The 11227-nt window shown below is 43.5% G+C and overlaps 1 protein-coding gene across 1 annotated transcript in view; it reads right to left on the bottom strand.

Annotated features, from left to right (window-relative positions):
* Positions 1-11227, bottom strand: part of LOC311121100 (deoxyribonuclease gamma-like) — a 40146-nt gene that overhangs the window by 4569 nt on the left and 24350 nt on the right. The window contains exon 6 of the mRNA XM_084195629.1: positions 1135-1247. Coding sequence (XP_084051755.1) covers positions 1135-1247 — 113 coding nt within the window. The remainder of the gene's footprint in view (positions 1-1134; positions 1248-11227) is intronic.

The raw sequence follows: 11227 nt of genomic DNA, 5'->3' as shown, positions 1-11227 counted from the left end.
CAATTTAATCTTGTTTTTACATATAGTAAATATTATATGTGAAATTATTTTTGATTTAGAATCGGCCATTATCATGCATGTGTAGGAACAGGGGCAGGGGGGGGGGGGAATACGTCCGTACGCAGTATAAAAATAAAACATAATAACAAATATTGGTCACATGCGCCGAATACAACAGGTGTAAACTTTACCGGGAAACGCTTACTTACAAGCCCATTCCCAACGAGCCCATTCCCAACGAGCCCATTCCCAATGAGCCCATTCCCAACGAGCCCATTCCCAACGAGCCCATTCCCAACGAGCCCATTCCCAACGAGCCCATTCCCAACGAGCCCATTCCCAATGAGCCCATTCCCAACGAGCCCATTCCAACGAGCCCATTCCAACGAGCCCATTCCAACGAGCCCATTCCAACATTTGAATAGCGAATAGAGGTCACTTTTCCCGCGGTTCATTTTCATGCCAGCCAGGTAGACTACTCCAGTTGAAAAGCGATCAATGTGCTTAATATTAGGAAAGTTGAGAAATAAATATAGTAGGCCTAGCCTATAGAAATCTGATGGTATCCTCCTCTTTTTAATAGAGGCCATCAAAACTCTGTTTTCTCACGCAATTGCAGAAATGTTGTGCAACAGGAACTTATTTCATTCCACAGCCGATCCTATTCTGCTCCAACTCAAAGCCAGGGCTCTCATGAAGTGTTTGATTTTGATGTCAGAGTGATCAGAGTACCAGGCCGTTAGCAACTGGAAGTTTGGGAGGCTACTAATGACCATCAGAGCACAGTTACCGTGACAGCCAGGCCGTTAGCAACTGGAAGTTTGGGAGGCTACTAATGACCATCAGAGCACAGTTACCATGACGGCCAGTGTGGCAGTAAGAGATGATACAGCCCTAACCAGGTGATATGGTAACCTTAACAACCACGACACACACAGTAAATTAAAACACGCACAGCCCGGGATTAAATCTGACCGTGCTTGTAGACAATGCATATTTTAAAGGCAATGTTTGCGGAGATCGCATTAATGGTAAGCGGTGCATATTTCGGCCCAATTGGAAATGTTCTTTTACATGGTGCATTAAGACACAAAGCATGATTGGATTGAGTTCTGGCCACAGAAACACTGTTACCTCTGTCTTCCATTTCTTCTTGACATCCAGGAAGACATCGTAGAGGGCATCGATCTCTTTAGTAGCGTTGGTGGGAGTGGTGTGCTGGGGTACTAACACAAAGTTCTGTATGGCTAGAGAGAAAGAGACAGAGGTGGTGTCAGAGAGAGAGGATGAGACAGAGAGAGAGAGGTGGTGTCAGAGGAGAGGATGAGACAGAGAGAGAGAGGTGGTGTCAGAGAAGAGGATGAGACATAGGTGGGGTCAGAGAGAGAGAATGAGACAGAGAGAGGTGGTGTCAGAAAGAGAGAGGATGAGACAGAGAGGTGGTGTCAGAGAGAGAGGATGAGACAGAGAGGTGGTGTCAGAGAGAGAGGATGAGACAGAGAGGTGGTGTCAGAGAGAGAGGATGAGACAGAGGTGGTGTCAGAGAGAGAGGATGAGACAGAGAGAGAGGTGGTGTCAGAAAGAGAGAGGATGAGACAGAGAGGTGGTGTCAGAGAGGGAGGATGAGACAGAGGTGGTGTCAGAGAGAGAGGATGAGACAGAGAGGTGGTGTCAGAGAGAGAGGATGAGACAGAGAGGTGGTGTCAGAGAGAGAGGATTAGACAGAAAGGTGGTGTCAGAGAGAGAGGATGAGACAGAGAGGTGGTGTCAGAGAGAGAGGATGAGCTGGAGAGAGAGGTGACCTGCAGAGTGGAAGGTCACAACTTGAGCTCCTAAAATATTAGAAATGTTTCTATGGAGAAAAAAAACCAGATGAACTTCAAGATGACAATCTAACAAGACAAAGAAGCTGAAGGAGGAAAAAGGAAAATGGCATCTCTACCAAAGGTCTACCTCACACATCACACAAACATTGGACCTGCATGATGGGCTGCACCTCAACCAACCCACAATCCTGCCACCACAAGAACCCACAGGCCTCCAACATGCACACGAGTGACCCTGGCCAACACTGTTTTCGCCCACAGGACTGCCGCTGACTGGATGTTTTTTGTTTGTCGCACCATTCTCGGTAAACCCTAGACACTGTCGTGCGTGAAAAGCCCAGGAGGGCAGACGTTTTCTGAGATACCGGTTCCGGCGCGCCTGGCACCGACGATCATACCGCACTCAAAGCCGCTTAGGTCACTCGTTTGGCCCATTCTAACGTTCAATCAAACAGTAACTGGATGCCTCGATGCCTGTCAGCCATGGTCACGTGACTCACTGTCTGTAGGAGCCATCCATTTTCATGAACTGGGTGGTGTATCTAATAACTGGGTGGTGTATCTAATAACTGGGTGGTGAGTGTATCTAATAACTGGGTGGTGTATCTAATAACTGGGTGGTGAGTGTATCTAATAACTGGGTGGTGAGTGTATCTAATAACTGGGTGGTGAGTGTATCTAATAACTGGCCGGTGAGTGTATCTAATAACTGGGTGGTGAGTGTATCTAATAACTGGCCGGTGAGTGTATCTAATAACTGGGTGGTGAGTGTATCTAATAACTGGCCGGTGAGTGTATCTAATAACTGGCCGGTGAGTGTATCTAATAACTGGCCGGTGAGTGTATCTAATAACTGGCCGGTTAGTGTATCTAATAACTGGCCGGTGAGTGTATCTAATAACTGGGTGGTGAGTGTATCTAATAACTGGCCGGTGAGTGTATCTAATAACTGGGTGGTGAGTGTATCTAATAACTGGCCGGTGAGTGTATCTAATAACTGGCCGGTGAGTGTATCTAATAACTGGCCGGTGAGTGTATCTAATAACTGGGTGGTGAGTGTATCTAATAACTGGCCGGTGAGTGTATCTAATAACTGGGTGGTGAGTGTATCTAATAACTGGCCGGTGAGTGTATCTAATAACTGGGTGGTGAGTGTATCTAATAACTGGGTGGTGAGTGTATCTAATAACTGGCCGGTGAGTGTATCTAATAACTGGCCGGTGAGTGTATCTAATAACTGGCCGGTGAGTGTATCTAATAACTGGCCGGTGAGTGTATCTAATAACTGGGTGGTGAGTGTATCTAATAACTGGCCGGTGAGTGTATCTAATAACTGGGTGGTGAGTGTATCTAATAACTGGCCGGTGAGTGTATCTAATAACTGGGTGGTGAGTGTATCTAATAACTGGCCGGTGAGTGTATCTAATAACTGGGTGGTGAGTGTATCTAATAACTGGCCGGTGAGTGTATCTAATAACTGGCCGGTGAGTGTATCTAATAACTGGCCTGTGAGTGTATCTAATAACTTGCCGGTGAGTGTATCTAATAACTGGCCGGTGAGTGTATCTAATAACTGGCCGGTGAGTGTATCTAATAACTGGGTGGTGAGTGTATCTAATAACTGGCCGGTGAGTGTATCTAATAACTGGGTGGTGAGTGTATCTAATAACTGGGTGGTGTATCTAATAACTGGCCGGTGAGTGTATCTAATAACTGGCCGGTGAGTGTATCTAATAACTGGGTGGTGAGTGTATCTAATAACTGGGTGGTGTATCTAATAACTGGGTGGTGAGTGTATGTAATAACTGGCTGGTGAGTGTATGTAATAACTGGGTGGTGAGTGTATGTAATAACTGGCCGGTGAGTGTATGTACCGCCCTCAGTCTCCTTACTATTCAGATGACACATTCTCTAAGCTTGAGTTAGAGAGATGCCATTTTCAAGGCCAAAGAAATGTGCTGTTATGTGCTGACCAGAACAGGAACTCTTCATGATATAACCAGCACCCAGGGAGACAACTTTATAATTGACCACTATTTATTTAATAATTTGAATATGCTCCCCAGAAATAATTTACACCACCATCAACAAAAACGTGAAGGATCTGCTGCAGCTCTGCCAAAGCATGGGTCTGTACATTATTAATGGTAGGGTCGAGGGAACTCTAGGAAGACATAGCCGTTTCTCATCTCTTGGCAGTAGCACAGACATGGTTATATGGTCACAGAAATGGTTATATGGTCACAGACATGATTATATGGTCACAGACATGATTATATGGTCACAGATATGGTTATATGGTCACAGACATGATTATATGGTCACAGATATGGTTATATGGTCACAGACATGGTTATATGGTCACAGACATGGTTATATGGTCACAGACATGGTTATATGGTCACAGATATGGACCCTTTCTCTTAAAGTGCATTCACAGTCAAACCCCTGCCCCTTTTGTCTGACCACAGCTAAATCACTGTGTTCTTCAAAAGGACAATATTTGCAGTGTTGACCCTTCTTTTTTCAAGACCTCTGCAATCCGCCCTGGCATGCTGTCAATTAACTTCTGGCCCACATCCTGACTGATGGCAGCACATTCATGCATAATCAATGCTTGGAGTTTGTGGGTTTTTGTTTGTCCACCCGCCTCTTGAGGATCGACCACAAGTTCTCAATGGGATTAAGGTCTGGGGAGTTTCCTGGCCATGGACCCAAAATGTTGATGTTTTGTTCCCCGAGCCACTTAGTTATCACTTTTGCCTTATGGCAAGGTGCTCCATCATGCTGGAAGAGGCATTGTTCATCACCAAACTGTTCTTGGATGGTTGGGAGAAGTTGCTCTCGGAGGATGTGTTGGTACCATTCTTTATTCATGGCTGTGTTCTTAGGCAAAAATGTGAGTTAGCCCACTCCCTTGGCTGAGAAGCAACTCCACACATGAATGGTCTCAGGATGCTTTACTGTTGGCATGACACAGGACTGATGGTAGCGCTCACCTTGTCTTCTCCGGACAAGCTTTTTTCCGGATGCCCCAAACATTCGGAAAGGGGATTCATCAGAGAAAATGACTTTACCCCAGTCCTCAGCAGTCCAATCCCTGTACCTTTTGCAGAATATCAGTCTGTCCCTGATGTTTTTCCTGGAGAGAAGTGGCTTCCTCGCTGCCCTTCTTGACACCAGGCCATCCTCCAAAAGTATTTGCCTCACTGTGTGTGCAGATGCACTCACACCTGCTTGCTGCCATTCCTGAGCAAGATCTGCACTGGTGGTGCCCCGATCCCGCAGCTGAATCAACTTTAGGAGACAGTCCTGGCACTTGCTGGACTGTCTTGGGCACCATGAAGCCTTCTTCACAACAATTGAACCTCTCTCCTTGAAGTTCTTGAAGTTCTTGATGATCCGATAAATGGTTGAGTTAGGTGCAATCTTACTAGCAGCAATATCCTTGCCTGTGAAGCCCTTTTTGTGCAAAGCAATGATGACGGCACGTGTTTCCTTGCAGGTAACCATGGTTAACAGAGGAAGAACAATGATTTCAAGCACCACCCTCCTTTTAAAGCTTCCAGTCTGTTATTCTAACTCAATCAGCATGACAGAGTGATTCCCAGCCTTGTCCTCATCAACACTCACCTGTGTTAACGACAGAATCACTGACATGATGTCAGCTGGTCCTTTTGTGGCAGGGCTGAAATGCAGTGGAAATGTTTTTTGGGGATCATTATCATGGCATTCTGGAGTATATGCAAATTGCCATCATAAAAACTGAGACAGCAGACTTTTTGTGAAAATTAATGTGTCATTCTCAAAACTTTTGACCACGACTGTATGTTTCCCCATAAAGCCCCTTTGAATTGAATTGAAAGAGGAGTAATGACAACTACTATTGTTTATTTTGTTAGTTGTTGTTGATGTCATTTTCTCACTTTGCTGTCGCTTCAGTGGCATTGTTATTCATGCTAATAAAGCTTATCTGAATCTGACAGCGAGAGACAGAGAGAGTTTACCTTATAAGGCTGTGTTTGCAGATACAGAAAAGGTGTGTGTGTGTGTGTATCATTGACTGTATGCATCTTTGAATAAGCATGTTGGTATTTTTTGCATGGGTATTTAGATTTTTAGGGGGGAGAGAGACGGAGACAGAAGGAGCGACAGTGAGGCAGGGAGGGAGGGAGAGAGAGAAAGAGAGAGACAGAGAGAAAGAGACAGAGAGAGATGCATTTCCTGACAAAATGTAAAAAATATAAAACAATTAGAGAGTGTGATTTCCCCAAATTTGAAACAGTTTTTCAAGGTTTCAAAGACCTCTCTGATGAGAATCGGCTACCCGTCCTGTTGGGGGAGGACGCAGAGAGCTGTGGGTTGGCAGCGCACTACATTGCTGCCTGCCATAAGATGAGGGACAGTGTCTGACAGACCAACCAACCTGCACATGTCCTCTATATTGTTATTGTTCAATGGTTATTTTGACCCTTGGTTATTGTTGTTACTGTTGTCCCGTTGACAATATTGATTATTATTATTTTAATTATGCTAATATTGTAAATATCCAAAGTAAGCTTTGGCAATATGTACATTGTTACGTCATGCCAATAAAGCGAATTGAATTGAAATGAATTGAGAGAGAGAGACAGAGAGACAGAGAGCGAGACAGAGACAGAGAGAGAGAGAGAGAGAGGAGAGACAGAGAGAGGCAGAGAGAGAGAGAGAGAGAGAGAGAGAGAGAGGAGAGACAGAGAGAGAGAGTAGAGATCAAGAGGTTTAGGATAGAGAGAGCTCCCGCATTTTTCAGCATGTTTTTACAAAAAATTTAGATTTAGAGTTAGATCAAATGTGATTTCTTGGCAGGGACATATACAGGATGCTACCCTCCACAACATAACCTTCATTCCAAACCAAAACTCCAAACCTATTTCCCTCAGATTACACAGACCCACTAAGAATTCAGAAAACAAATCCAATTTTGATAAACTCCCATTTCTATTGGGTGAGATACCACAGTGTGCCATCACAGCAGCAAGATTTGTGACCTGTTGCCACAAGAAAATGGCAACCAGTGAAGAACAAACACCATTGTAAATACAACCCATATTTATGTTGATTTATTTTCCCATTTGTACTTTAACTATTTGCACATTGTTACACTGTATATAGACATAATATGACATTTGAAATGTTTACTGTAAATGTTTTATTGTTCATTTCACTTTTGTTTATTATCTATTTAACTTGCTTTGGCAATGTTAACATATGTTTCCCATGCAGAGAGAGAGAGAGAGAGAGACAGAGAGAGAGCGACAGAGAGATAATTTTTCAGCTTGTTTTTACAAAAATTATTTTTTTGGCAGGGACATATACAGGAAGCTACCCTCCACAATAACCTTCACTCCAAATCAAAACTCCAAAACCTACAACCTGATTTTGGACAGAATTACCTGGAAGGCTTTCTACTACCAAGGATGACTATTCCCAAACTATACAGCAAATGCTCTGGAAAACAAACAGAAACCTGAAAACACCATCCAACCTGGAACTGAGTGAGTAATGTTTAGTCTGAAGCTATTTTATACTTTAAAAAACCAAGAAGAAAAATACATTACAATGATATACAGTGGGGAAAAAAAGTATTTAGTCAGCCACCAATTGTGCAAGTTCTCCCACTTAAAAAGATGAGAGAGGCCTGTAATTTTCATCATAGGTACACGTCAACTATGACAGACAAAATGAGAAAAATAAATCCAGAAAATCACATTGTAGGATTTTTAATTTATTTATTTGCAAATTATGGTGGAAAATAAGTATTTGGTCACCTACAAACAAGCAAGATTTCTGGCTCTCACAGACCTGTAACTTCTTCTTTAAGAGGCTCCTCTGTCCTCCACTCGTTACCTGTATTAATGTCACCTGTTTGAACATGTTATCAGTATAAAAGACACCTGTCCACAACCTCAAACAGTCACACTCCAAACTCCACTATGGCCAAGACCAAAGAGCTGTCAAAGGACACCAGAAACAAAATTGTAGACCTGCACCAGGCTGGTAAGACTGAATCTGCAATAGGTAAGCAGCTTGGTTTGAAGAAATCAACTGTGGGAGCAATTATTAGGAAATGGAAGACATACAAGACCACTGATAATCTCCCTCGATCTGGGGCTCCACGCAAGATCTCACCCCGTGGGGTCAAAATGATCACAAGAATGGTGAGCAAAAATCCCAGAACCACACGGGGGGACCTAGTGAATGACCTGCAGAGAGCTGGGACCAAAGTAACAAAGCCTACCATCAGTAACACACTACGCCGCCAGGGACTCAAATCCTGTAGTGCAAGACGTGTCCCTCTGCTTAAGCCAGTACATGTCCAGGCCTGTCTGAAGTTTGCTAGAGTGCATTTGGATGATCCAGAAGAGGATTGGGAGAATGTCATATGGTCAGATGAAACCAAAATATAACTTTTTGGTAAAAACTCAACTCGTCGTGTTTGGAGGACAAAGAATGCTGAGTTGCATCCAAAGAACACCATACCTACTGTGAAGCATGGGGGTGGAAACATCATGCTTTGGGGCTGTTTTTCTGCAAAGGGACCAGGACGACTGATCCGTGTAAAGGAAATAATGAATGGGGCCATGTATCGTGAGATTTTGAGTGAAAACCTCCTTCCATCAGCAAGGGCATTGAAGATGAAACGTGGCTAGGTCTTTCAGCATGACAATGATCCCAAACACACCGCCCGGGCAATGAAGGAGTGGCTTCGTAAGAAGCATTTCAAGGTCCTGGAGTGGCCTAGCCAGTCTCCAGATCTCAACCCCATAGAAAATCTTTGGAGGGAGTTGAAAGTCCGTGTTGCCCAGCGACAGCCCCAAAACATCACTGCTCTAGAGGAGATCTGCATGGAGGAATGGGCCAAAATACCAGCAACAGTGTGTGAAAACCTTGTGAAGACTTACAGAAAACGTTTGACCTGTGTCATTGCCAACAAAGGGTATATAACAAAGTATTGAGAAACTTTTGTTATTGACCAAATACTTATTTTCCACCATAATTTGCAAATAAATTCATTAAAAATCCTACAATGTGATTTTCTGGATTTTTTTTTCTCATTTTGTCTGTCATAGTTGACGTGTACCTATGATGAAAATTACAGGCCTCTCTCATCTTTTTAAGTGGGAGAACTTGCACAATTGGTGGCTGACTAAATACTTTTTTTCCCCACTGTATTTTACTTTATAAGGACTGAATGCTAAGGCTACCAAGCTTGCTAGGACAAAGAGATACAACTTCAATTAGCACTGACGTGTGAAGTGAGAGGTGTCAAAGCCCTTGAGCCCAACAATGGCAGGAGAGTCGCACAGTCTACCCCAACCAAATGGAGAGGCCTTAGAAGCACCCTCCCGCTGTTCAGAGGTCATTAAAATACAGTACCCTCTGTATGTAAAGAATGATAAGACACGAAAAGAGTACAAAATGAAGCTCCTTATGGGAAATCAAGAGACACTTTTTGCAGACTATTATAAAAATGAGAACATAAGCAACCTTATCTTCTACACAGACCATCCCCTGGCATGGCACAGTGCTATATTAGCACACTACCCCTCTGTTAAGAGGGGAGGTGTTAGCGATGGGTGGAAACTCAGGATACTAGACAACGAGGACTCTGAGTCAGCTAATATACAGTGGGGGAAAAAAGTATTTAGTCAGCCACCAATTGCGCAAGTTCTCCCACTTAAAAAGATGAGAGAGGCCTGTAATTTTCATCATAGGTACACGTCAACTATGACAGACAAAATGATTTTAAAAAATCCAGAAAATCACATTGTAGGATTTTTAATGAATTTATTTGCAAATTATGGTGGAAAATAAGTATTTGGTCACCTACAAACAAGCAAGATTTCTGGCTCTCACAGACCTGTAACTTCTTCTTTAAGAGGCTCCTCTGTCCTCCACTCGTTACCTGTATTAATGGCACCTGTTTGAACATGTTATCAGTATAAAAGACACCTGTCCACAACCTCAAACAGTCACACTCCAAACTCCACTATGGCCAAGACCAAAGAGCTGTCAAAGGACACCAGAAACAAAATTGTAGACCTGCACCAGGCTGGGAAGACTGAATCTGCAATAGGTAAGCAGCTTGGTTTGAAGAAATCAACTATGGGAGCAATTATTAGGAAATGGAAGACATACAAGACCACTGATAATGTCCCTCGATCTGGGGCTCCACGCAAGATCTCACCCTGTGGGGTCAAAATGATCACAAGAATGGTGAGCAAAAATCCCAAAACCACACGGGGGGACCTAGTGAATGACCTGCAGAGAGCTGGGACCAAAGTAACAAAGCCTACCATCAGTAACACACTACGCCGCCAGGGACTCAAATCCTGCAGTGACAGACGTGTCCCCCTGCTTAAGCCAGTACATGTCCAGGCCCGTCTGAAGTTTGCTAGAGTGCATTTGGATGATCCAGAAGAGGATTGGGAGAATGTCATATGGTCAGATGAAACCAAAATAGAACTTTTTGGTAAAAACTCAACTCGTCATGTTTGGAGGACAAAGAATGCTGAGTTGCATCCAAAGAACACCATACCTACTGTGAAGCATGGGGGTGGAAACATCATGCTTTGGGGCTGTTTTTCTGCAAAGGGACCAGGACGACTGATCCGTGTAAAGGAAAGAATGAATGGGGCCATGTATCGTGAGATTTTTAGTGAAAACCTCCTTCCATCAGCAAGGGCATTGAAGATGAAACGTGGCTGGGTCTTTCAGTATGACAATGATCCCAAACACACCGCCCGGGCAACGAAGGAGTGGCTTCGTAAGAAGCATTTCAAGGTCCTGGAGTGGCCTAGCCAGTCTCCAGATCTCAACTCCTTAGAAAATATTTGGAGGGAGTTGAAAGTCCATGTTGCCCAGCGACAGCCCCAAAACATCACTGCTCTAGAGGAGATCTGCATGGAGGAATGGGCCAAAATACCAGCAACAGTGTGTGAAAACCTTGTGAAGACTTACAGAAAACGTTTGACCTGTGTAATTGCAAACAAAGGGTATATAACAAAGTATTGACAAACTTTTGTCATTGACCAAATACTTATTTTCCACCATAATTTGCAAATAAATTCATTAAAAATCCTACAATGTGATTTTCTGGATTTTTTTTCTCATTTTGTCTGTCATAGTTGACGTGTACCTATGATGAAAATTACAGGCCTCTCTCATCTTTTTAAGTGGGAGAACTTGCACAATTGGTGGCTGACTAAATACTTTCTTTCCCCACTGTAAATCTCTATAAATCTGGAACAGTATTGGTACAGGGCAACCCCAAACAGTTTCAGCTGGACTTTCACCTAATCAACAAAATAGCTCAGCAGGAGACGCTCTCCCTTGAGAAAGATACCCCCACCCCGAGT

This window comes from Coregonus lavaretus, assembly GCF_964263955.1.
Source record: "Coregonus lavaretus genome assembly, contig: HAP1_SCAFFOLD_250, whole genome shotgun sequence".
Lineage (NCBI taxonomy): Eukaryota > Metazoa > Chordata > Actinopteri > Salmoniformes > Salmonidae > Coregonus > Coregonus lavaretus.
The sequence above is the reverse complement of the archived record's forward strand: the minus strand, read 5'-3'. Positions and strand labels throughout refer to the sequence as shown.